The 25,533-nt window shown below is 43.6% G+C and overlaps 2 protein-coding genes across 9 annotated transcripts in view; one reads left to right on the forward strand and one right to left on the reverse strand.

Moving 5' to 3' along the window:
• The window catches only part of relch (RAB11 binding and LisH domain, coiled-coil and HEAT repeat containing), a 98,924-nt gene extending 87,604 nt beyond the window's left edge, over window positions 1-11,320 (reverse strand). For 6 of the 7 annotated variants that reach the window (XR_013576262.1, XR_013576263.1, XM_078539639.1 and 3 more), the window contains exon 1: window positions 10,888-11,310. Coding sequence is in view for 5 of the 7 variants with exons in the window: in XM_078539639.1 (XP_078395765.1) it covers window positions 10,888-11,302 (415 nt within the window). In the remaining 2 variants the exon portion in view is untranslated. Of the gene's footprint in view, window positions 1-10,887 lie in introns of all 7 variants that reach the window. The other variant, XM_078539640.1, reaches the window with a different exon arrangement.
• Window positions 11,321-13,713: 2,393 nt separating this feature from the next.
• The window catches only part of pign (phosphatidylinositol glycan anchor biosynthesis, class N), a 131,314-nt gene continuing 119,494 nt past the window's right edge, over window positions 13,714-25,533 (forward strand). The window contains exons 1-3 of one of the 2 annotated variants that reach the window (XR_013576264.1): window positions 13,714-13,851; window positions 22,506-22,766; window positions 23,886-24,007. Coding sequence is in view for 1 of the 2 variants with exons in the window: in XM_078539641.1 (XP_078395767.1) it covers window positions 22,534-22,766; window positions 23,886-24,007 (355 nt within the window). In the remaining variant the exon portion in view is untranslated. The remainder of the gene's footprint in view (window positions 13,852-22,505; window positions 22,767-23,885; window positions 24,008-25,533) is intronic. The other variant, XM_078539641.1, reaches the window with a different exon arrangement.

Consider the following 25,533-nt stretch of genomic DNA (forward strand, 5'->3'; position numbering starts at 1 on the left):
CCGCACAATGAATGTAAATTCTCATTGTATCACCAGCCTCTTCTAACAATAAAGCCCCTTTCATAGTACCAATTTTATGAGTAATATAAACATATTGCTTGGTATCTGCTAGAAAGGCTTCAGTTTTCACCCCAATTCTTGAATTCTCTATTCAAAAAATGCAAATACACGCTATCTTTCTTACTTATCAAAACTAGTACACATCAAAGCATCCGGACTAGCTGCTTTAATCCAATTAAGACATCCACAGAATAAACCTCCATTTTAATAGAAAAATATTTTCCAATAATATTATATACATTAATAGCTTCATGACAAAAGCAAGATGGCGAGTTGAAATGGCAAGTAACAGGAAGGTCTGGGTCATGCTTGCGAATGATCGAAGGTGTTCCGCAAAGAGGTCACCCAGTCTGCGTTTAATTTCCCTAATGGTGGACGACCGCATTGGGAGCAGCGAATACAGTAGATCAAATATTATTATTCTGTGCCCCTCGCTACCTGTCTGCTAATCATCACTTAATCCCGTCCTTTGGAGCATCCACCCAGTTTTCCACCATACTCAACACTTTCAAAAGCCTTCACTTCACCTGACCCTTTAGTATCACAGCCATATTTTGGACTGTGCTGCTTTTTCCTTCTCAGTGTAAGTTCATGGATGATATCTCAATGTAAAGAGTGCTATTACAGCAGTTCAATAGAGTTAGGTAGAGCGTATTGTGTTGAATACTGGCAAAATGCTTCTCGGACTAGGTCTAAATCCACCCAGAGGGGGTGAAAGGCTTTAAGAGACCTTGTGAAAGAAGTTTGAATGAAATTCCTAATGGCAATGGGTTTACAGCACCGAATTATTCTTGATTTAGCATTAGTTGGTAATCAAACAAGAATGAAGGCGTAGGGAATGAATAGATGCCTTATTGGTACAGTAAGGGGTTATCTTTAGAGTCTGGGGCTGAGACACATTGCTGGAATGGGAAAAATGGCAACTGGTTATTTTACACCTGACCTTCCCAAGTGCCAACATCCTTCAGCTGGATGGCTCTGGATGGTTCTGGAGAGGGGATACATAGGTTTACAAAGCAAAAGAATATGGCAACATTGCAAGGCAGCTACCTAGGATGTGACAGAGTACACAAGCAGCAAATAGGGTCAAACGGGGAAAAAATGGTAAAAAGGCAAAATTAATGGCTCTTTACTTAAAAACACGTAGTATTCATAACAAAATAAATGAATTAACAGCACAAATAGAGGTTAATGGGTATGATCTTATAGCTATTATGGAGACATGGTTACAAGAAGATCAAAACTGGGAACTAAATATTCAGGGATATGTGACTTTTTGAAAGGACAGACAGAAAGGAAAGGGTTGTGGGGTAGCTTTGTTAGTATGAAATGGAATAAATACGATAGCAAGAAATGATCTTGGATCGGAAGATGTAAAATCCATATGGATGGAGGTAAGAAATAACAAGGGGAAGATGACATTGGTGGGAGTAGTCTATAGGCCCCCTGACAGTAGCTATACTGTAGGACAGAGAATAAATCAGGAGATAATGAGGGCATGTAAAAAAGGCAGTATATTAATCATGGGTGTCATTAATCTTCATGTAGATTGGGAAAATCAAATTGGCAAAGGTAGTCACGAGGAAGAATTTATAGTGTATTTGGGACAGTTTTCTAGAACAATATTTGTGGATCTAACCAGGGATCAGGCTATTATGGATCTGAGGCAGGTTTAATAAATGGTCTCAGAGTAAAAGATCCCCTAGGAAACAGTGACCATAAACTGAATGCTAAATTCTACCATGTTGTGTGAGAGAAACTTGGGTCGGAAACAACCGTGCTAAACTTAAAGGTAATTACAAAGGAATGAGGGCAGAGTTGGCTGGGAAAGGCGTTTAGCAGAAAAGATGGTTGATAAACAATGGCAGACGTTTGAGAAAATAGTTCATGACTCACAACAAAGATGTATCCCAGTGAGGAAAAAGGATTCTAGGAAGGGGATAAACCAAACATTGTTAATCAATGAAGTTAAGAATAGTATCAAATTGAAAGAAAAAACATACAATGTGGCAAAGATTAGTGGTAAACCAGAGGATCGGGAAAGTTTTAAAAACCAACAAAAGATGACCAAAAGAAAAAAGAGGGTGAAAATAAACTTTGAGGGTAATATAAAAACAGACAGTAAGAGCTTCTTTAAATATATAAAAAGGAAGAGAGAGGCCAAAGTGAACATAGGCACCTTAGAGAATGAGGCCGTGGAAATAATAATGGGGAACCAGGAAATGGCAGAGGTGTTGAATAAATACTTTGCATCAATCTTCACGGTAGAAGACACCCTACTAGCATTCCAAAAATACTAAAAAATCAATGAGCAAAAGTAGGGGAGGGAATAAATACAATAACCATCACTAGAGAAAAAGTACTAGGGAAACTAATGGGGCTAAAGGCTGACAAGTACCCTGGACCTGATGGGTTGCATCCTAGGATATTAAAGGAAGTAGCTACAGAGATAGTGGATGCACTGATAATAATCTTCCAAGAATCCTTAGATTCTGGAAAAGTCCCAGAGGATTGGAAAACTACCAATGTAATACCTTTATTCAATAAGGGAGGGAGACAAAAAACAGGTAACTATAGGCCAGTTAGCTTAACATCTGTCATTGGGAAAATGTTAGAGTCTATTATAAAGGATGTAATAGCAGAGCATTTAAACATGCATAATATAATCAAGCAAAGTCAGCATGGCTTCATGAAGGGGAAATCATGCCTGACAAATTTATTATATTTCTTTGAGGTAACAAGCAAGATAGATAAAGGGGAACCAGTAGATGTATTATATTTGGATTTCCAAAAGGTGTTCAATAAGGTACCGCACATAAGGCTACTTAATAGGATAAGAGCCCAAGGTGTTGTGGGTAGTATATTAGCATGGATAGAGGATTGGTTAACTAATAGAAAACAGAGAGTTGGGATAAACTGGGGGGGGGGGGGGGGGGGGGGGGGGGGGGGCGGCGGGGGGGCGGCGGGGTGGCATGGCATTTTCAGGACGGCAACCTGTAGCTAGTGCAGTGCCACAGGGATCAGTGCTGGGGCCACAATTATTTACAATATATATTGAATGGCTTAGATGAGGGAAGTGAATGTACTATCGCCAAGTTTGCAGATGAAACAAAAATAGGTGTGTAGACAAGGGGTGAGGATGACAAAAGGCGTCCACAGAGGGATATAGGCAGGTTAAGTGAGTGGACAAAAACTTGACAGATGGAATATAACGTGGGAAAACGCGAGGCTATGCGCTTTGGCAGAAGAATAGAGGAGCTAAAATGGAGAAAGACTGCAGAAAGCGGCAACACAGAGGGATTTGGGGGTCCTCATGCATGAATCACAAAAAGCTAGCACACAAGTTCAGCAGGTAATAAGGAAGGCAAATGAGATGTTGGCCTTTATTTCAAAGGGAATGGGGTATAAAAATAGGGAAGTCTTGCTAAAACTATACAAGGCACTAGTTAGACCAGATCTAGAATACTGAACTGTTTTGGTCCCCTTATCTAAGGAAAGATATTTGGCATTGGAGGTATTCCAGAGAAGGTTCACTAGGTTGATACCAGGTATGGAGGGATTTTCTTATGAGGAGAGGTTGAGTAGGTTGGGCCTGTACTCATTGGAGTTTAGAAGAATGAGAGGTGACCTTATTGAAACATATAAGATTTTTAGGGGGCTTTACAGGGTAGGTGCTGAGAGGTTGCTTCCCCTTGTGGGAGAGTCTAAGACCAGAGGGCATAATCTCAGAGTAAAGGGTCGCCCATTTAAAACTGAGATGAGGAGAAATTTCTTCTCCAAGGGTGGTGATTCTGTGGAATTCTTTACCGCAGAGGGCTGTAGAGGATGGGTCGTTAAGTACATTCAAGGCTGAGCTAGACAGATGAATGCAATAGCTCTTCCCTGTTAGGATACGAGTCATTTTAATTCCCATATACTTACTGTCAGTAAGGGAATCAAGGATTATGGGAAAAAAAGCAGGAAAGCGGAGTTGAGGATTATCAGGTCAGCCATGATCTCATTGAATGGCGGAGCAGACTTGATGGGCCGAATGGCCTACTTCTGCTCCTACATCTAATGGTCTTATGGACTGCAAGGAGAAACATAAAAAATTATAATTATGGCTGATCCTAAAAACTAGTTTTCACCTTTGCGCCAAAAGTGGCAGTCATGCACTGAGGGAAATGATACTTAAATTAATTGACATTCAATTAAGTTTTGTTTGTGCTGGACATTGCTTCTAATGCCATTCACACTGCATCTAAAAATATGCAGTAAAAGATGATCTGAAGTAATGTACTCTTGTGGGAATCTGACATATTTAACCTGTCTCTCACAACATTTGTCATCTTCAATATTTCTCTAAGGTTTTTCTACATTTCCTTTCCTCAAGTCTACGCCTCACCAATTCTGGTCAAAGCAGCAGCACAGATATCTACTTTGCATTCCCTACCAATGCCACTTGTTAGTTAACCTCAAGGAGGTGCAGGGGCTTAGTCTGGGGTGACTGCTTATCCAATTTTTGACTCCATGTGCAGAAGCACGCAGTCTCTGTGCTACTATTCACACGGTGGTATGGTTATGATCAGACGCACAGTGCAGAGAATCGTTGATGTGAACTTGCATTTCATCACTCAATGGTATTTAAATTCTATTATGTAAGCACGATAATTCAAGAATCAAGTGTGACATCTGTTAAATTCTGAGGCACTGCAGTTGGAAGCGATTGCAGACTACCTTCCATTAGTTTCCCAGCAACCTTCGTGTTGCCAAAGCAACATTGTCTGCCTATGCAAGTAAAATAGAAACAACTTGAGGTACATTCAAAGAGAGATTTTGTAAAGTTGAATGAGAATCACTCCAACTAAACCATGCCTCCCAAAGTGAAGCCCTACTTTTACCAAATGAAGCAAATGTAAACAAAGGTAAAAGCTATCCCCCTCATATTGTAACCTTAAATGCTTTGATGCTGTAAAAGGTTTACAGTTTTTTGATTTGAACACAGGCTTGGTTCTCGCTCAAGTATGAAATCTCTACCACAGTGAGCTCACCTGAGATTGATGAATGCAATAGCTCTTCCCCAATAGGATACGGTCATTTCAATTCTCATATACTATCTAAATGAAGTGAAAACTCCATTTTTAGATCCCTCAGCTTCACATTTATGCAACCAGAATGGTGGTATTATTTTAAACACGGTACAAGAAAATTCAGGCTCAGCGATGAGACTTTCAGGTCAATAGCTGCCAGTTTGTTGCCATCCACGTGGAACGAGAGCATCATTATGGCAATTTTTACGCACTGTTCATAATTTGTGTACACATTATGGAAAAGGAATGTTCTGGGAATAGAGAGCGTGTCAATGTTTTGTGCAAATTATGAACTGAGATCAAAGTAATTTAAATCTGAGCAGCGACTTTTCCAACATTTGGATTGTTAAAATATAATCAATTGATAATTTCTAAAAAAAAAGTAGCAATCTTTTTGGTAAACGTCTCTGGGCTAGAGCAATGAATGACATTATCTAGATAAATCTATAGACAACAATGTCATTTGGTAGTACAGAGCTTGAGTCTTGTTGGGCAAAGAGAGACATGATGTTGAAGCTTTGTGTCTCGTACTCATCAAGACAGATGTATGAATGCCAAATTTTAAAAGGAGCAACAATTTAAACCGCATTAGAATAAGCCGCTGATTCGCTGGCAAGTCAGCTCTAATTGGTAATGGTGTAGCCATGGTAAAAGCAACAGCGAACTATTGTCCCCTATGCTTTTGTTTAATTCAAAACAAAGGTCCAATGTCTGGGCATATTCATTTTGCCTGCGGAGGATAGGTCCCTGCATATGAACATAGCAAGCACAAGTGAGTTACATTGCAAGCCTGACTGATAATCTTAAATTGTTGTTAGTCCAATTCTTAGCGCACTCAAGATTGTTCAGCAAGCGCTGCCCAATCGCAGAATCACATCTAATGTTAGGCATTATGTTCTCAGTTTTACAAACATGGAATGGCCGAGTACGGTGAGTACTCTGCCTATTGTGAACACCTGAAGAGTTTGATGATTAGGATCTATATTCCTTCCAAGGTGAAGTACCGCAAGGCTGTCACAAATGTAGGAATCTCAAAATACTCAAAGATGAAACTCAAACTGAACCATTTAGCCTTAGTTCTTGGGATGTGAGTAATATTGAGGAGGCAATAATTGTTGACCCCAGAGCAACTAGGGCCATTAAAAGCCAGCCACATAGTCCCTTCCCTCTATTGTTGAGCCAGTTGAGTTTTTGTGTTACGATTTAAAGCACTTGCTCCTCTTCACAACTTGCCAGCTGCTGGTCCAAGGGAGGACAAGGTTTGACTCATCTGTGACGCTTCCCCTCACCAATTGCTCAAGCTCAGAATCAGGACGCAAATTAATTAACCATATAACACGCCACACGTGTGTCACCACTGCTGACAGAATAACAACCAAATGTGTATCAGTGCCTTCAGAGGAAGATTTAAAAGGGGAAATTCAAAGGGAAAAGTTGTGATAGGAAAAAAAAAATAATGCTGTAACAACAAAAAAGACTGATCTGATTGAAGTTGGTAGATGCAGCTATACAACACTGCAACACATTTGAATAGCAGAATGGAAAAGCCTTCCAGTCAAGGAAAGTAACATTTATCTCAAGCTGTCTGCAAAATCTAGAGATTTGATTCAACTCTCCTTTCTTGATAGTTATCCAGAATGGGACAGAAAAAAGGTACAGTATTTCCAAGACATTGTGTCTTTAGATGAAAATATCCAATTGCTCCAAATATGTTTTATGGAGCCTTTAAAAAAACATTTTGGAGGGAAAAAGCATTAATGGAATGCCCACACTTTAAACTTGCATTTAATATGCACAATACTCCAGTATCAAGCTAACTGTTTTAATTTAGTAAACAAACTTTGTTTTATGGATATGCTAGCAATTTTTCATTAATTTTTGAATCACACCACCTACTCAAACAACTTCAGTGTCTGTTAGTTTAGTATTTGGCTTATTTTGAGCACCAGGATAGGCAATAGCGTTGATCCTCAGTCACATCACTGCTGAGATCAGCTCATTGGCCAAGTGAGTTTTTCTAATCAAGAGTTCTTGGGAAGACAGATCTGCAGGAGGATGTTACAGACTTGCACCAAATAGAGAGATCTCCATTTGGAACAGCTATTTAATTGTTCTGGGAAGATGACAAGACATTTAGAAGTGCCTTCCACAAAACATTGATTTTCACTCCCTCTCTATTCCCATAACACTCCTTTTAAAACACATTGCAACTGTAGCAACATGGTGATCCAGGAAAACGTTCCTTATATCTCAACAGAAGTCAATGCTTGCTGCAAACTGCCCAACTTATTTTTACTGCATAGGAATTATGATGCATTCACATACCACAGGTTTAGAGAATCAATGTGAAGTGCAAGCCACCTTGCCTCGATGCTAAATGCAGAGCGTAAATCAGGTGTGAAGGCTTCAACACACTTGTGTTTCATTCCCGTATAGTACAGGTTCATCAATTACACTACAGCTGCAATGCGTGAAACAAAAACTGTTTTACAGCGATACCATTTTGTCATGCAAATGTATTCTTCAGCTTAGAACCATATCCTGGGCAAGTTTTTTGTACTTGAAATTGTTTGGAGTCCAAGCAAAGGACTCGTATGCTTACCATTCACTACGTTGATTAATATCATGCAAACCTTACCTCTTGGTGTAAGGAACAAAGAAAAAAACTTGCATTTATATAGCATTTTACATGTCTTATGCTGCCCCAAACTGCTTCATAGGCTTTTAGATATCAAAGTGCAGTGAATTTCGTAACACCGACAAATGTGTGGGGCGATTTGCACACTAGATCCCACCAATGTTTTTCTGTAGTGCTGGTTGAGATACATACTATCTAGGACATTAGGAGAAATTCGATGCTCTTCATCAAAGACCACCTTGGGATCACTTACATCCACTCCGGTGGGGCAGGCAGGACCTCATTTTAACACTGCACCTGAAAGACAGTACCCCAGACAGTGCAGCATTGGACTACAATGTCAACTAGTTTTTCATGTGAGGGGCCTTGAACTCAAGACTTTTTGACTTGATGTGAATGCTACTCCTGAGATGAGGCTGAAACCTTAAAGTCATGTTTATTACAAATAACATTTAGTATGTATCAAGGGTACATGATAGTTACTCCTACAGCAGCAGATAAACTACTGAACAGAACAGGAGGCATGATACATGTTTAAAGGGGAGTACAAAAAGGCTATTTAGAGTAGATGGATTTTAAACAATTAGATTATGAGACCCAGGAAACTTTTAGTCACAATTCATCAGATTAGATAATTATTTTAAAAATCCTAGAATTAAAGCACTGAAATTAAACTAGTTCTTTTTTAAAACTTTCAAGAGACTTGGAATGAAATAGGGAAGAATCATTGAGCAAGATTCTCAGTTATGTCCTGTACTATTAGGACCGTTGAGCCGAGGAGACATTCTGGTTCCAAAACAGTCACTTTGCTATTGTACCTCAGCCGAAAGTCACAAAAAACTCCCCTCCTATCAGCAGACACTGGCGCAGCAACCAACCCTGCCAGAGATGCTCTAATTTTAATGATATCCGATAATATTTAAATTTAAAAAAACTAAACTGGGTCTTAATTTTAGTGGAGCATAAGTATTCAAGCAAACAGAGATCCAGTTTATTGCATTCTCTCCTTTACATCCAAAAGCAAGAGCTTTGACAATGATTGAGAATGTATTATACAACGCTAATTTTATTACAAAATCAACTGGGCAATTTTCACACAGCCCATACTTCCATCTGCTAACAACATGCACAATATGTTCTATCAATACTGACAACACAGGATGTTAATACAAATAGCAAAAGAAATCAAGGGTGGGTAATGTTCAGCTGCTGCAGCAACACAACCTGTAATTATGTAGCACCTTTAACATGATAAAACCCCTCATGGCGCTTCACAATTGGAATACAGTAAAGTTTTACACCGAAACACAGATATTAAGGCAAATGACCAAAAGCTTGGTTAAAAAGGCAAGTTAAGGAGAGGAGGAAGAGAGGTGAAAAGGTTTAGGGAAGGAGTTCCAGAGGTTAAGGCGCAGGCAGCTGAAGGCAAAATCATCAATAATGGAGTGATTAAAATTGGGGGTGCTCAGGAAGCCAGAATTTGAGAGCAGTTAACTAGGAGTGCTATGTGGTTGGAGGAGATTACAGAGATAGCGAGGGGTGAAGCATAGGGTGAAGCCCTTGAAAACAAGGGCGAGAATTTTAAAAGCCAGGCCTTTCGTTATTGGGGGCCTGTGTAGGTCAGTGAGCACAAGAGCGATGGGTAAACAGGATTTGGTGCAAGTTAGGAGATGGGCAGAATTTATGGAGCGGAGAACATGGGAGGCAGCCTGGAATGAGCTGGAAGAATCAAGTCCGGAGGTAACAACGGCATCGATGAAGGTTTCAGCAATGATACCCTGAGGCAGGGATAGAGTCAAGTGATATTACAGAAATGGAAATAGGCAGCCTTAGTGGTGGCGCAGATATATAGTTGGAAGCTCATCTCAGGGTAAAATATGACATCAGTAAAAGCAAAGTACTGCGGATGCCAGTAATCTGAAACAAAACCAGAAAATGCTGGAAAAACTCAGCAGATCCAGCAGCATCCATGGAGAGAGAAACAGAGTTAACGTTGAGTTCGTATGACCCTTCTTCAGAGCTTGGTTATGACATTGGTCTGGTTAAGTCTCAGACAGTTGTCAGAGAGCAGGGGGGAATTCAGGGCCAGGGAATGGAGATTCGATTGGGCACTGAAAACAATGTCTTCAGTCTGTCTTATATTTAACTGAAGAAGTTTTCTTCTCATGCAGTTCTGTATGTCGGACAAACAGCCCGATAATTTACAAACAGGGGAGTTAAGAGGTGGTGATGGAGATGTAAAGTTGGTATCAACAGTATGTAGATTTAAAAATACAAGAAAATGAAGAAACAGGCTTTTTTAAAAACATGCACTGTGAATATAACACAGACATAATCCAGCAGTTAAAGCAGACTGATAGGACACCAGCTAATGCCAAGGCAATGAATTTGTGTAAGGAAGAGTTAGATGCTGTGATGCAAAACAGCAGGCCAGGGAGAAAAGAATCAAATAGCCAAACAGGCAGCCTTCATCCAAACCTGCCTTGTGGTCATGTAGAACATACTACATAATATAACATTAGGTAGTGTCACACCGAAATTTTGATACAAAACAAACACGTTACAGCCGCCGAGCATTACTATCACGCAAGAAGCCAAATAACCTACAAACACCAAGTGAAACATAACTCACACTACACCTCTCAGTGAATATATCCAAGATTACATAGCCAACACGAAAAAGGAAGTGATACCATAAATGAGAATTCTAATGATATTACATACTATAAGGCGATATAACTGCGCTTGTATATTATTGTCTGCAGTTCCCTAACTTCCTCCAGTGTGACCCTCAGGTGTATCCACCCATTTTTCTTGGTCTTTCCCTCGCCCCCCTACTGATGCTTTTCTCCCCACAACGGGCATCATAACCCCCTTTTAGATGACCCAAAGCGGTTTATTCCCACCCCTCCAAGAGCAAACCGTTCTCGAATTCCACTCCTTACAAAGCAATCACGCCCCTGTTGTCAAACTCCCACAACCCCCCCCCTCTCTCTTTCCCACCACCCCAAGTCTCTTTAGCGCCTTAAGATGAATGACATTCCGCGTTCACTTCTGAGTTTGCCTCCCTGTCCCCCTCCCCGTCACCAGCCCTGTACAGGTGCCGCCTGTGCCACTCACTGAGTTGCCCGGGGGCGGGAGCCAGGTCCTTAGGGGGAGTGGACGTGTGCCTCTCGAAGTTGCCGGGGTTGGAGAAGTAATCGCGGAGCCGGGGCAGCTCCCTGCCGGCCTCCTGCAGCTCGGTGTGGAACTCAAGGGCGGTGAGGATGTACTGGTCCCGCAGCAGCTGGGCCGCGATGGTATCCAGGGGAACGCGAGGCGGTTCTGCCCCCAGCGGCAGCCCGGCCGCCGTCTCCCTCGCCCCGCCGCCGCTGTAACCGTAGCCCGCCTCTTGCTGAGGCGACAGGGGCAGCGAATGAACGTGTGCGGCGGGAGTCGGCGGGCCCGGGGCGCCGACCTCCTTGATTTTCCGCGATTTTCTCTCGGATTCTTCATCCGAGTCACTGAGGAACGGATTAACACTAGACGCCGCCATCTTACTTCTCGTCTTCCTGGTTGTAATCTCGCGATAATTTCCTCCATAAACCCCGCCCCATCCTCATCCACCCCCTAAACCGCTGACTGGACAGGAAGCCCGGCAACGTCATATGACTGACAGTCTCCTGAACCAATAAAGACCAGGGTCAAGCTGTCAATCAGGCAGCCGTCTATGAAGCTTTATTTTATACCACATATAGCCTTATTAGTTCCAGAAGTTGAGGCGATAACGCTTTTTTATTTACAAAAATGTTTTTAAAATTCATTTTATCTGTAAAAGCCGTGGAATAGCTCAATTCTGAGGGTCAAAGGTTAGACATGAGCGCTATCGCGCAAGCGCAGTGAGGATTCTTGGAGGGTCTGACTGAACATTCGCATCTGGCAGATGTCAATGTTTGTTTCGAGATCATTGACACCCCTGATCAGACAGGTAAGTTTACCATTCAGAAAGAAGTGTCCTTTGTTTTTAAATAACTGGATGTGCGTTTCTGGATCTAACTTTGAAATAACTTTACTGAGGGTGTCAGTTTGTTTCTAGGTTAGCCCCAGAATTTGACCAGGTATGCCCCCTGGTCAAATATTCCCTCCTTTTGGAAGGGTACTGCACAATGTCTTCTGTATGGAGATCAAACAGCTAAGAGAAGATTTAATAGAAGTGTGCCATAGTAAATAAAGGGGAAACTGTTTCCAGCAGCAGACTGTTGGTATAATCACAGTGCACAGGTTTGAGGTGATTGGCAAAAGAACCAAAAGTGACATGGGAAACACTTTTTTAAAGCGGTGGGTTTTTGTGATCTGGTATTCACTCTCTGAAAGGGCAATGGAAGCAGATCTGTGATGGAAAACTCTCCATTCGCCTGGATGATTGCAGCTCCGACAACACTCAAGAAGCTCGACACCATCCAAGAAAAAGCAGCCCGCTTGATTGGCACCCCATCCACCACCTTCAACATTCGCTCCCTCCACCATTGACACACAGTAGCAGCAATGTGTACCATTTATAAGGTGCACTGCAGTAATCCACCAAGGCTCCTTCAACAGCACCTTCCAAACCCGCAACCACTACCAATTCGAAGGACAAGGGCAGCGGACACATGAGAACACCAACACGGGAAGTTCCCCTCTAAGCCAAACGCCATCCTGGCTTGGAAATACATCGCTGTTCCTTCACTGTTGCTGGGTAAAAATCCTGGAACTCTATCCCTAACAGTACTGTGGGTGTACCTACACCACAGGGACTGCAGCGGTTCAAGAAGGCAGCTCAAGTTGGCATTTTCAAGGGCAATTAAGGATGGGCAATAAATACTGGCCTAGCCAGCGATGCCTACATCCCAGGAACGAATTAAAAAAAAATTGAAAATCACATTTGTCAGAATAATATAATTAAGATTAGATCAAGTGAGAGGGAACGATAACAATCTGGGCTTTCTTTTGTTTCTGAGAAATTAGGGACAAGTATTGCTTACAGAAAATGTATTTAATTTTTACATTATAGATGCTTTTATTACAAAGTCAGTCTTATTTCACTTTATGATAATATTGAGCTTTCTTTTCCAAATGATTTGAAAGTTTTTCTTTTATTCATTCATGGGATGTGGGCTTCGCTGGCTAGGTCAGCACTTATTGCCTATCCCTAGTTACCCTTGAGAAGGTGGTGGTGAGCAGCCTTCTTGAACAGCCACAGTCCAATGTGGTGTAGGTACACCCACAGTGCTATTAGGAAGGGAGTTCCAGGATTTTGACCCAGCGGCAATGAAGGAACGGCGATATATTTCCAAGTCAGGATAGTTAGTGACATGGAGGGGAACTTCAAGGTGATGGTGTTCCCATGAGTCTGCTGCCCTTGTCCTTCTAGATGGTAGTGATCATGGGTTTGGAAGTTGCCATCTAAGGAGCCTTGGTGAATTCTTGCAGTGCATCTTGTAGATGGTACACACTGCTGCCACAGTGTGTCAGTGGTGGAGGGAGTGAATGTTTGTGGATGTGGTGCCAAGCAACCGGGCTGCTTTGTCCTGGACAGTGTCAAGCTTCTTGAGTGTTTTGGGAGCTGCACTCATCCAGGCAAGTGGGGAGTATTCCATCACACTCCTGACTTGTGCCTTGTAGATGATGGACAGGCTTTGGGGAGTCAGGAGGTGATTTACTCATCGCAGGATTCCTAGCCTCTGACCTGCTCTCGTAGCCACAGTATTTATATGGCTTGTCCAGTTCAGTCTCTGGTCAATGGTAACCCCCAGGATATTGATAGTGGGGGATCCAGTGATGGTAATGCTATTGAATGTCAAGGGGCGACGGTTAGATTCTCTCCAGGTCTTGCTGCCTTTGGACATGGACTGCTTCAGTATCTGAGGAGTCGCTAATGGTGCTGAACATTGTGCAATCATCGGCGAACATCCCTACTTCTGACCATATGATGGAAGAAAGGTCATTGATGAAGCAGTTGAAGATGGTTGTGCTGAGGACACTGCCCTGAAGAACTCCTGCGGTGATGTTTTGGAGCTGAGATGACTGACCTCCAACAGCCACAACCATCTTCCCTTATGTTAGGTATGACTCCAACCAGTGGAGAGTTTTCCTCCTGAATCCCATTGACTTCAGTTTTGCTAGGGCTCCTTGATGCCATACTCATTCAAATGCTGCCTTGGTGTCAAGGGCAGTCACTCTCACCTCACCTCGGGAGTTCAGCTCTTTTGTCCATGTCTGAATCAAGGCTGTAATGAGGTCAGGAGCTGGGCGTCAGTGAACAGGTTTTGCTAAGCAAGTACTGTATAAAAGCACTGTTGATGACCCCTTCCATTACTTTACTGATGATTGAGAGTAGACTGATGGGGCGGTAATTAGCCGGTTTGGATTTGTCCTGCTTTTTGAGTACAGGACATACTTGGGTAATTTTCCACATAGCTGGGTAGATGCCAGTGTTGTAGCTGTACTGGAACAGCTTGGCTAGGGGTGTGGCAAGTTCTGGAGCACAAGTCTTCAGCACTATTGCCGGAATATTGTCAGGGCCCATAGCCTTTGCAGCACCCAGTGACTTCAGCCGTTCCTTGATATCACCATGAAGTAAATTAAATTTGCTGAAGAATAGCATCTATGATGCTGGGGACCTCCAGAGGAGGCTGAGATGGATCATCCACTCGGCACTTCTGGCTGGAAATTGTAGCAAATTATTCAGCCTTATTTTTTGCACTGATGTGCTGGGCTCCCCCATCATTGAGGATGGGGATATTTTTGGAACCTCCCCCTCCAGTGAGTTGTTCAATTGTCCACCACCATTCACAACTTGATGTGGCAGGACTGTGGAGCTTAAATCTAATCCATTGGTTGTGGAACTGCTTAGCTCTGTCTATTGCTTGCTGCTTATGCTGTTTGGCATGCAAGTAGTCCTGTGTTATAGCTTCATCAGGTTGACACCTCAATTTTAGGTATGTCTGGTGCTGCTCCTGGCATGCCCTCCTGTACTCTCATTGAACCAGGGCTGATCCCCTGGCTTGATGTTAATGGCAGAATGGGGGATATGCTGTGCCAGGAGATTATGGTTGAGTACAATTCTGCTGCTGCTGATGGCCCACAGCGCCTCATGGATGCCCAGTCTTCAGTTGCTAGATCTGTTCGAAATCTATCCCATTTAGCACAATGGTAGTGCCACACAACATGATGGAGGGTATTCTCAATGTGAAGGCGGGACTTTGTCTCCACAACGACTGTGCAGTGGTCATTCCTACTGACACTGTCATGGACAGATGCATCTGCAGCAGGCAGGTTGGTGAAGATGAGATCAATGATGTTTATCTCTCTTGTTGGTTCCCTCACCACCCGCCGCACACCCAGTCTAGCAGCTATGTCCTTTAGGACTTGGCCAGCTCGGTCAGTAGTGGCAATACCGAGCCAAATCTCGGTGATGGACATTGAAGTCCCCCACCCAGAGTACATTCTGTGCCCTTGCCACCCTCAGTGCTTCCTCCAAGTGAAGTTCAACATGGAGGAGTGCTGATTCATCAGCTGAGTGAGGGCGGTACCTGGTAATCAGCAGGAGGTTTCTTTGCCCATGTTTGACCTGTTGGCCTGAGGCTTCATGCGGCCTGGAGTCGATGTTGAGGACTCCGAGGGCAACTCCCTCCTGACTGTATACAAGTGTGCCACCACCTCTGCTGCTAGATTTACTAAGTTTCTGTTGAGCAAAAGTTGCACAGCCTAACTATTTTCAGTGTATTTTTCACTTAATTGCGTTGAACTTTGATAGTTACAGCACCATACTTGCTTCAGGCAATTCAAAACAGCCTTCAAGTCTTTTTTGTTTTATTAATTCTTTCATGGGATGTGGGCATTGCTGGCAAGGCCAGTATTTGTTGCCCGTCCCTAATTGCCCTTGAACTGAGCGGCTTGCTAGGTCATTTCAGAGGGCAGGTAAGAGTCAACCACATTGCTGTGGGTCTGGAGTCAATTGTAGTCCAGACCAGGTAAGGATGGCAGATTTCCTGCCCTGCAGGCCATTAGTGAATCAGGTGGGTAAAGTCTGCAATGTCTTTAAGTTAAACTATCAGGAAAGGCTGAACAGGGTGGCACAGTTTTCTCCAGGAAAGAGAAGGCTGAGAGGTGACATGAAGAGAGGTTTTTAAAGTTAGGATGGATTTTGCTCAGGTAGATGTGGGCAAGATGTTTTCACTTGTTGGAGAGACCAAATAAATGGATAGTCACTAACAAATTCGCTGGAGATTACTCAAGCTAGGGTCTTATTTCCTGGAATTTAAAAGGTTCAGGGATGTTTAATGGAAGTTTGCAATATATTAAGGTGAACAGATTGGGTACATAGAGATAAACTATTTCCGTTGATTGGGGAGTCCAGGACTAAGGGGCAAAGTCTGAAAATTAGAGCCAGACCTAGAGGGAGCAAAACTAGGAAAACACTTCATCATATGAAGGGTAGTACAAATTTGGAATTCTCTTCTGCAAGTGACAATTGATGCTAGATCAATTGTTTATTTTAATCTGAGATTGATAGATTTTTGTTAACCCAATGTACAGAGGGATATGAGGCAAAGGTGGGCATATGGAGTTAGGTCGCAGATCAGCCACAAACTCATTGAATGGGCAGAACAGGCTCGAGGGCCTAAATAGCCTCCTTTTTTCCATTCTCCAAAGGGATTCAGGAGACAGCTCTTTTAACAATAGTGGTGAGAATGTGAAACTTGCTACCACGGAGAGAAGGTGAAGTGAATAGTATAGATACAGTTAAGCGGAAGCTGGATAAGCATGAGGGAGCAAACAATAGAAGTTATGCTGGTAAGGTGGTAGGAGACCCACGTGAAGCACAAACACCGGCATGAACCAGTTTCTGTGCTGTAATCACAATATTTGTCCTTCCTTTTCTTTATAAGGTGAATTGCAATAGGCTTTGTTTATCCAACGATTTAATTATGTAGCTATGCGAGCATTTTCACAATACCAAACCACAGAATTTCATCTTTCTCAGTCATGCCCAAACCTCAAAATCACTATCATTAGTGTTACCAAATTCTCAGCTTTCCTCATCCTTCGTACTTCCATATATTCTGACTAACTGTGACCAGCACAGTCAGTAATCCATTAATGTGTATAGGTAATGTACTGGCGTGTGTCTCAATCTAAATTCTAGCAATGTTTTGTCTGTTTCCCTTTGTTACATATTGTGCTGTCTAGGTACTTTCTGCAACTATTTTAGTGGGAATGTACAAGCTTATCTTTGGCAGGTGTTCAGGTTAAAGCACACCTGTGTTGCCTATTGAAAGTTCCATCCATCATCCCATCAAAGGGATGCAAATATGACTTTATATTGAAGTGTTGCTTTTAAATCTGAAGTATATTTTACTTATCTTACACTGGAACATTGAGTTAGCTTCAAAAAGTAGTTTGTCTGTTATGAAACACTTTGGGATGTCCTGAGGTCATGAAAGGTACTAGATAAATGCAAATTCTTTTAGGCCACAAACAACAATTTGCATTTATAAAGTGCAATTAATGTAATAAAGCATTGCAAGGTGCTTCACAGAGGTACTATAAACAAATATGTCACCAAGCCACATAAAGAGATATTGGGGCAGATAACCAAAAAAGCTTGTTCACAAAGGTAGGTTTAAGAAGTGACTTAAAGGAGGAAAGTGAGGTAGAGAGGTGGAAAAGTTTAGGTAGGGAATTCCAGAGCTTAGTATTAATTGTATTTATTCCAGGCGTTGCACATTAACTGGGGATTCACTTGTGCTGCTATAACTAGGAACAGACTGAAGCTGTTGTTGTGTTAGGAGATGCATGTTTATGACGTGTATCTTTGTAAATAAATCGTCATTGCATACTTAGGACTGAAGGTGGGGATTGAAACTCTTGTTCTGTTACGCTGAGAGTCTTCAATGGAATGTCCACCTTTGGTTGGCAGTATTTGAAGAAATCAATATATTTCTCTCATGGTTTAATGAGTAACTGCACTCAATACTGTGCTCCAATGATCTATACCTACCAGATAGCCCCATGTTTAATTTCTGTTTTTGAGTTAGGTGATTTAAACTGGGACAGCAGTTCTGGTAGTCCTACAGTTGATTCTGCTACCCTGGCTCATGGAAAGACCAGGTGACAGAAGATACCATCTTGATTATTCAAGAGGCAGCCTGAGGACTCGATTTGTGTTGACTGATAACTCATTGTAGGATTGCACACAACGCATGACAATTTCAGTTACGGGTGTCAATGGAGCCGTAGCGGATCAAACAATTATGCACAAGAGAGGGAAGATAAAGGCAGACATTTTCCGTGCCCGCCGGCATTGAGCGTGTTCGCTGGAGTGAGCGGGTAATATGGCGCGATCAGTTTCACGACGGCGTGAAACTAGTTCGTGATCGTCCGCTTAGCTTGCCGAAGGCAGGCCGCATTTCCCGCCATCGGATGTCGGGAACCTCATTGTAACACACCTGCGTGTCATTATCAGGTCAGCCTGCCGGAATTGTCTCCCACTCAGTTGGACCGTCTGGCCACGTTGGCAGGATAGTACGCTGATGTGTTTCACAACAGCACATAAAAGGCGTGCACTTGGCGGGCTGCACTTTGAGGGGAACTCGGAGGTGAGTACACAGCAATGATGTGCCGCACTCGGCAGGGTCGCCTGTTGGACTTCAAGCTTGAGGAGTGTCGGGGAGTGGGGCGTCAAGGGCAGCCCTGCCATTGAGGCAACTTGTGGAAGGGGGGGAGGGCAAGGGCTGCCTTGCGGTTGAGGTGACTTGTGGGGGCAGGTGGAGTAAGAGCAGCCTTGCCTTCGAGGTAACTTGAGGGCAAGGGCAGCCTTGACATTGAATATAGCGCACAAGCATTCAGGGTGAGGGACAGGGTGGGTGAGGGACAGGGTGGGTGAGGGAAGCAGCCACGCATTAGGGAAACCTTCCTGACCATTCCTCTGCAAGTGAGACAGTTCAGATGCAGTCACATTGACATGCGTGCAGTCGGATCTCTAGCTTATCTGCCCACTGAAGTAACACAGAGCTATCAAAGTACCACCAAGCGCACCAGAGCTTTTCACCATCCTGGCACAGACTGCAAAGTCATGAGCGCTTTAGCGAACTGCAGAACAATTGAATGACTGCACACATTGTACAATACCCTTGCTAAAGCTGGCCATGGAGCAGTCACTGGTGGAGGCACCCACAACCCCTTGCAATGTTGACATCCTGGTTTGGACCAGTTTCCCCAATGGTTCAAACTAACAGTGCAGCCTTGCAGTGTGGGTTAGGAGAATGCCTGCGCCTGAACTGAGAACACAGCATACAGTACAATGGGCAAAGCGGCAGACCATCGGGATGCTGAAAATGAAGTTCTGCTGCCTGGAGCGGTCTGGTGGAGCCCTGCAATACAGTCCGCAGAGGGTGTCACGCATCGTCATCGTCTGCTGCGCCCTTTACAATCCGATGCTGCAACGGGGAGACGAGCTACCTGAGGAGGAGATGGAGGAGCTGGAAGTGGGATGAGGGTGAGGAGGTCCTCGAAGGCAACGATGACGGGGATGAGACTCTCCCACTGGCTAGACGAGGCAGGCGCGCTCAGGAGCCCCTCATAGCTGCTAGATTTGTGGAGGATGATGACGACATGCAGTGAGCTGACCCCATAGATCCTCACATTGCACCTGTGAATGTTTGGTCCAGTCTGGCTTATGACAGCGTGAATACCCTCTGTGGGAATGCTCCTGTCATGGAGACGCAGGGCAGGCCCTAATAGTTGCTCAATTGCAGGAGGATGATGACGATATGCAGTGAGGACACTCCATGGATCTTCACATAGTCTCTGAGAACGCCTGACTCCTGCCTGGCTGAGAACAGCTCGCTTGTGTTCTGTGATCAGGGTCATATCATAGAGACGCAGCCATGAAACTTTAGAACCATCTGATACCATGCCCGCCTTCAGCACCTGACCCCTTCAGCAGCACAGAGTCACCAGTCACAGATGCTGAAGAGATGGGGGCCAGCCCCACCTTAAAGGTGCTGAGATCACAGAGAGAGAATGACGGAACTCTGTGGCGCCTGCCCACTACATTCCGACAGCAATGCAAGCACCACCAAGGTGCAGGCATCAGTAATGTGTCCAGGGAGTGAGAGGCTGGACCATCACTTTGTTCTGAAGGCTGCACAGAGCACAGGGAAGAGGCCCTGGACTGAGACACCTGCCTTTACCTTGTGCAGAAAGGTTTCATATCTGAGTGACAAGAACACTGCTCATAGAACAAGGAGCCATAGGCAGGGATTCATACTTGGGAGTTTATTGACAATAGTAAACAGTATGTGCGAGTGATTAACACCCATACCCATGATGTGCAACTAATTCTTCTTAACTTCTCTAACCCTGCCGCTTTGTCTTGGTGTTCCCCGGATATCCACAGCAGAGGTGGAGGCAGCCTGCTGACTGCAACGCCCTGTCTGTGATGACCTTGGTGGGCGTTCTGTGGTCGAGACTTGGAGGGCCCCGGCTTTTGGGGTCCTGCTGTGTGGCAGTGGCACCCTCCTCGGCCTGTGGAACTGGAGCTGCTGAGGTCACAGGAAGAGAGGATTTGGATGGGCCGGATACTCCCAGAGTCCCCTGGATGGATGGCGGTGTGCACTGGGGCGATGCCGGGGTGTGCACCTGCTGATTCTCCTCGCCGTGGGTGCCTGATGGACCCAGGCTGACTTCTTGAGGAGAAGGGGTAGCTGGAGTGCCGGGCAGCTCGATCTCACCCCTCTTGCTTACAAACTGTTGGGGGGCCAACTATGGCATCAGTGATGAAGTTGAGACCACGCAGCAGTGCAAGACCAATGTCCTGGACCAAGGTCTCCACAGCGGCCGCCATCCTACCAGTGTTGACCTTTGGTGCATTGGCATGCCGGTGCTATCACCTCAGAGTGAAGGCAGACGGACTCCTCCATCGTGTCTTGCAACCTGAGGAGTGCAGCAGACACCCCTTTCTGATGTTCCTGAGCTTGCCTTTGCAGCTCCAGCAACTGTGACATGACCGAGTCCAGAGGCTCGTCATCTGACTCGGACTCAGCAACGTTCCGGCCTCCAGCAGTCATCGAGTGCCGGGCACCTGGGAAGTCCCTGCTGCCACCTGCTGTGGATCAGACAGTGCGATGTGCTCACCAGATTGTGACCCCGAAGCTATTCTAAAGCTAGGTCCCACTGAGGTGTGTGTCTCTGCACTGGTGGAGGGTGTGGGTGCGCACTGTGATGGGACTTCAAGGAGGGCGCCTCCAGATTCCGCTTCAGAGGTTTCTTCGGGGCTTGATTGGAGCCCCTGGGTCATGGACTCTGTTCGCTGTTTCCCAGATATGCCTGTAGAAGCAAGGAGAGATAATTAGTGCATGGTCTGTGAAACAGGACACATCACTCACAGCATGGTTGTCTGATGTATGTTGCACTGCTGGATCCTCACTTGGTAGAGCACTGCCGACCTCACCGTCAGCACAGGTCCGGCCCAGCTCATCACTGGCCAGCTGGATGGCTCTGTTTTCAAAGTCCGTGAGGACCTTGGTTTCAGGCATTCCTCCACCAGTCTGCAAACTCTCCCTGTTGTTGTATGCCAGCTTGTTCTTCATCAGTAGAGATGGAGAAAGGGTAAGCAGGATGCCTGCCAGACCAGATGATAAATATGTCTGTGTGGGTGATGAGTGGTCTCATGGTGGAGATGAGGACAATGACGGTGAGTATGAGAGAGTGAATGGTGATGTCCCTTGAACCGGCAATGAGTGAGGGCCCTGTGGATTTGTGATGGGTTTTCTGAGTGAGTGAGTTGAGAGTGACGAGAATGGTGATTTACCCTGGTGGAACGGAGGAGATCATTCATCCTCTTGCGGCACTGGGTGGCTGTCCTCTTTTGAAGGGCGTTGGCGTTCACCACCTCTGCCACTGCCTACCAAACCTGATCGGTGACATTGCTGCCCATTCTGCGGCCAGAGCTGGGGTGGAGGACATCCCGATGGAGCTCCACAGCATTCAAAAAGCGTTCCAGTGACGTGTTCTGAACCTAACAACTGCAGTCTTATTTGCCTTTCTTGGACATCTTCCCTGCAGTAGTTGTGGGCTGGAAGCATTGAGATGTCTGTATGCAGCTGGACTTTAATTATGGCACTCGGCGTGCCCCCCCGCCATGGAAATGGCGTTTTTCCTGGGAGTGCATAAATAACGTGGCGGGTTTGGGATGATACGGTGTGAAAACCCACCATCGCGGCTGGTGGGTAAAACACCCGCTACTGCACTTAGTGCAGATCTGGGATGATTCTGCCCATTGTGTTATTTAACATTTTGCTTATTATTTGGTTCTTTTTGACTTTAAATATCAGAAATGGGCGGAGAAATTATTTTTCAGTGATGTAAAACTGAAACCGTAAAAGTAAATGACAAATTTCAGACCTATTAACCTATAGCTAACCATTTTTTGAAAATTATTTCCAATAACGTTTATTTTCCGTTAGATATTTCTTACTGAAAACATTTTCTCCAAAATTGTTATGCTGTGAAGAACTATAACACCACAAAGGCTCACAAGAACTGAGGGGCTTTTGAATACCTGTGCATGTTAAAATGGACAATTTAATATGTAATTATTATAAAACAATGCTAACTTGAGGTTGCTGGTGAAAAAGATTCAGTTCTGTCAGAAATATACCCACTGCAAGTGAACTGCTAAAAATATTTCCATGCTTCTGTTTGATTTTCAGCCTGTCTTGGAATGAAGTGATCGGGTTTATGTCGGTGAGCATGCTGGCATTCTTCCTGATTGGCTTGCTTGTGCATCTCACCTTCTTTGCCTCCATTTTCGACATCTATTTCACCTCTCCCCTGGTACGTGGAACGACTCCTCATCGAACACCACTGCCACCACCAGCTAAGCGTCTTGTCCTCTTTGTTGCTGATGGTTTGCGAGCAGACACCTTTTTTGAGCTGGATGAGAATGGACAAACACGTTCGCCGTTTCTCCGGTATGAAACACTTTTTAAAAAAAAAAAATGTCTTCAGGATTACGGAAGTTTTTTATGGGGTAGACGCCGAGAAGATGTTTCCACTTTCGGAGAAGAGTAACCATAAGATAGTCACTTGTAAATCCAATAAGAATTCAGGAGAAACTTTTTGTACCCAGGAAGTGGTGAGAAAGTGGAACTCATGTTTCAGAAAAGAGGAGAAATTAATGATTTCTTTTTAAAAAGAAAAAAAGCCATCAACTTAGCTGAATTTACCTTTTTATAGATACATAATACATTTTTTTCTGATGATTGAACCATAAGCTGCAAGAAGAAACAATCAACCATGTAGACATCAACATCAGTGTGAGAAAGCATATCACAGATTATCCAATAGATTCCAGTTTTATTGCTCCAGCTCCAACCCCACACACTGAATTGAGCCACCCTGTAGAAATATAAATATCAAAAACAGGACAAAGTTATTTGGGGACTGAATAGTGCAGTGAGTTCAAATGTAGCACAGATTGGCACTGACCAACTCTCCTTTTTCTGTTGACTGTGAAGATAGTAAATTAAATTTGTTTCAAATGGAAATAGTTGCAGAGTTATCCACGAATTGAAATTTGCACTCAAAGGAGCTATTGCTTTGTAGGCAGATGTGATGTTTAGTTTACATGCACAAAGGCCTCACAAACAGCAAATAAGGCAAGTGACCAGTTTGGTGGCGAAATTTGAAAAATTAATTGCTCTTCCTGACTTGATCTTCTAAGCTCACCCCAGCAGCTAGATCAGGCACCTGATGAAGGGATGTGGTGAGTTTTCCGCATAGTAGGATGTGCACCATGTGGAACGGGATTGCAAATGGCACTGGCCAATCTAGTTTTGCCAGATAGGTAGAGGAAGTTGAGGGAGATTACGAAGGTGTTTGTTAACAGTTTGGTATGCTCCTCATTGATATATTCACTTGACTCCAGAAACACTCTCTGAGTACAACATATTTTACTTAATTGGTTTTTATAATATTAATTGCATAGTATTTTTTTAATGAATGGTTTCATACTTTTAACAATGTCCTGTATATTTGGAATAGCTTTCTTCTTGCACGCTTGATTTTGTAAGTTGTTTTTGTGCGTGCAGGAATGTGGTGGAGCACAGTGGAAGTTGGGGTGTGTCTCACACAAGGGTTCCTACTGAATCCAGACCTGGTCATGTGGCTCTGATTGCAGGGTTTTATGAAGATGTCAGTGCTGTTGCTAAAGGTATGCAGTATTTAATTAATTTATGTATTTGTATTTGGCTTGCAGGTTATAATTGTTATCTTTTCCACAAGGTCCAAATTGATCAGTTGAACACCAAAAGTATGTATGTAAAGAAAATTAATGAATGCAAAAAGTGTATTCAAAGAGTAACCTCCTCCCCCATGGCGCAATTATCATTTGCATCTATTAATAATGTGGGAATTATTTGTGACTTCTTTTGCTGGTTAGTAAATTATAGATTACACTGCACCTGACTGTGTAAATTAATATTTGCTACCCACTATTATTGTGACTAAATTACACACGTCTCATTGTCATCTTGCAGGTTTAAGGATGCTATATTCTATAAAGCTTAGTTCATTAATCCTTGAGCTGTTTTGTAACAATATTAACCGATGTTAACTGGATGTTTTACCCTTACTTGGTTACAACCTCACTTTGCATCCATTTAAAACCTTCAGCATTGTGACATGCGATATGTTACTTGTTCCACTGGCCTAGCTTACCCCAGCATTGCAACAGTGATTTGCACATCCATGTGTTTTTAAGCTTCACTTCAATCCTCTGTACAATTAGTCTGAGTCTCTTGAATTCCTAAGTTCAAGGCAATTTTTCTGAATCAGTAAGGAAATAATTGCGCTTTGGCTTTGCACAATGATTAAGGTTCAAAACTTAAATGCACCAAAGTGCTGGCCTTGTCAGAGACGCTTGCATCCCAAGAATAAACTGAAAAAGAAATCACAGTTTAACACATCAAATAAATGAAATCATTTTCTATTGGAGACATCATGAAAGCTAACAACCTTGCAGAATACTCACTTTTGCAAAAATACTCAGTAACTGCCTATCTATAGAGCACAGCTTCAACTTTAACGGGGTTTCCGACCTTTAATAACATCATATGCATTAACTCTAAGTCACAGGATCACAGAATTTTAACGGCACAGAAGGAGGGCATTCGGCCCATCGTGTCCGCACCGGCTCTCCAAATGAGCATTGTGACCTAGTGTCATTGCCCTGCCGTTTCCCCGTACCCTACACATTGTTTCCATTCAAATAATCATCTAATGCCCTCTTGAATGCCTCGATTGAATCTGCCTCCACACACTTCCATGCAGTGCATTCCAGACCTGAACCACTAGTTGTGTGAAAAAGTTTTTTCTCACATCACATTTGCTTCTTTTGCAAATCACTTTAAACCTGTCCCCTCTCGTTCTTAATTATTTTACGAGCAGGTACAGCTTGTCCCTATCTACTCTGTATAGACCACTCATGATTTTGAACATCTCTATCAAACCTCCTCTTAGTCTTCTTCTCTCCAAGGAGAACAGTCCCAACCTCTCCAATCTACCCTCATAGCTGAGATTTCGCATCCTTGGAACCATTCTTGTAAACCTCTTCTGCACTGTCTCCAATGTGTTCACATCCTTCCTATAATGTGGCACCCAGAACTGTACACAATACTCCAGCTGAGGTCTAACGAGTGTCTTATATTAATTCAGCATAAACTCCTTGCCCTTGTACTC

This window comes from Cetorhinus maximus, chromosome 3 (genome assembly GCF_964194155.1).
Source record: "Cetorhinus maximus chromosome 3, sCetMax3.hap1.1, whole genome shotgun sequence".
NCBI classification, from domain to species: domain Eukaryota; kingdom Metazoa; phylum Chordata; class Chondrichthyes; order Lamniformes; family Cetorhinidae; genus Cetorhinus; species Cetorhinus maximus.